The sequence below is a fragment of the Propithecus coquereli genome, unplaced genomic scaffold (assembly GCF_000956105.1).
Source record: "Propithecus coquereli isolate 6110/MARCELLA unplaced genomic scaffold, Pcoq_1.0 Scaffold70, whole genome shotgun sequence".
In the NCBI taxonomy this organism is placed as follows: domain Eukaryota; kingdom Metazoa; phylum Chordata; class Mammalia; order Primates; family Indriidae; genus Propithecus; species Propithecus coquereli.
Window position 1 is genome coordinate 1,730,668 of NW_012153063.1, and position 608 is coordinate 1,731,275.

At 42.8% G+C, this 608-nt stretch overlaps 1 protein-coding gene across 1 annotated transcript in view; it reads left to right on the forward strand.

Annotated features, from left to right (window-relative positions):
* Positions 1-551: 551 nt before the first annotated feature.
* CPO (carboxypeptidase O) overlaps positions 552-608 on the forward strand; it is a 25,561-nt gene continuing 25,504 nt past the window's right edge. Inside the window, exon 1 of the mRNA XM_012661206.1 lies at positions 552-607. Coding sequence (XP_012516660.1) covers positions 552-607 — 56 coding nt within the window. The remainder of the gene's footprint in view (position 608) is intronic.

Consider the following 608-nt stretch of genomic DNA (forward strand, 5'->3'; position numbering starts at 1 on the left):
TATAAACTGTTTTCACCACTTAGATTTGGAGAGATCTGGGTTTGTTTAAGATGCTTCTTAACAGAACAAGAGAAGGCATTTGAAGACAAATAAAGCCTTAGATTGTAGAAGAGAGTGGAGATTGTGGATAATGGCCATGTCCACTATAACCAGGGCAGAAGACACTGCACCTATTATGCCCAGCAGTCTGGTGTGGAGCGAAGAGCAGAAGCTGAGTGCAGGTGGTGGGAGTCCTAGAAATACTCCAAGGTGACTTTATGTGGGGAGGCAATTTCTTTCTGGATTTGGTGGAGTTGAGCACTTATGTAAATGTGGTTTTAGGGAAGAACTGAAATATTAAATGGTTAAGTGTTTTCCACTATTAAAAAAGATGTTCAAGGACATGATGGAGTTAATGGAGCAATTGCTCAAGTCTCTTTCTGTTGAGACATCCACTAAGTGATTTATCTTATCTCGATTATGGGAGCCAGTGCCTTGATGCATTCTCAGGAACACTTGATCCACTGAGCTTCCAGAGAGGCCCAGAATTTTCCAGCTTTCTCTGCAGAAGAATGAAGTCTCTGCTTGGGACCCTTTACCTTTTGGGGATGCTCATTCCTGGGGGACTG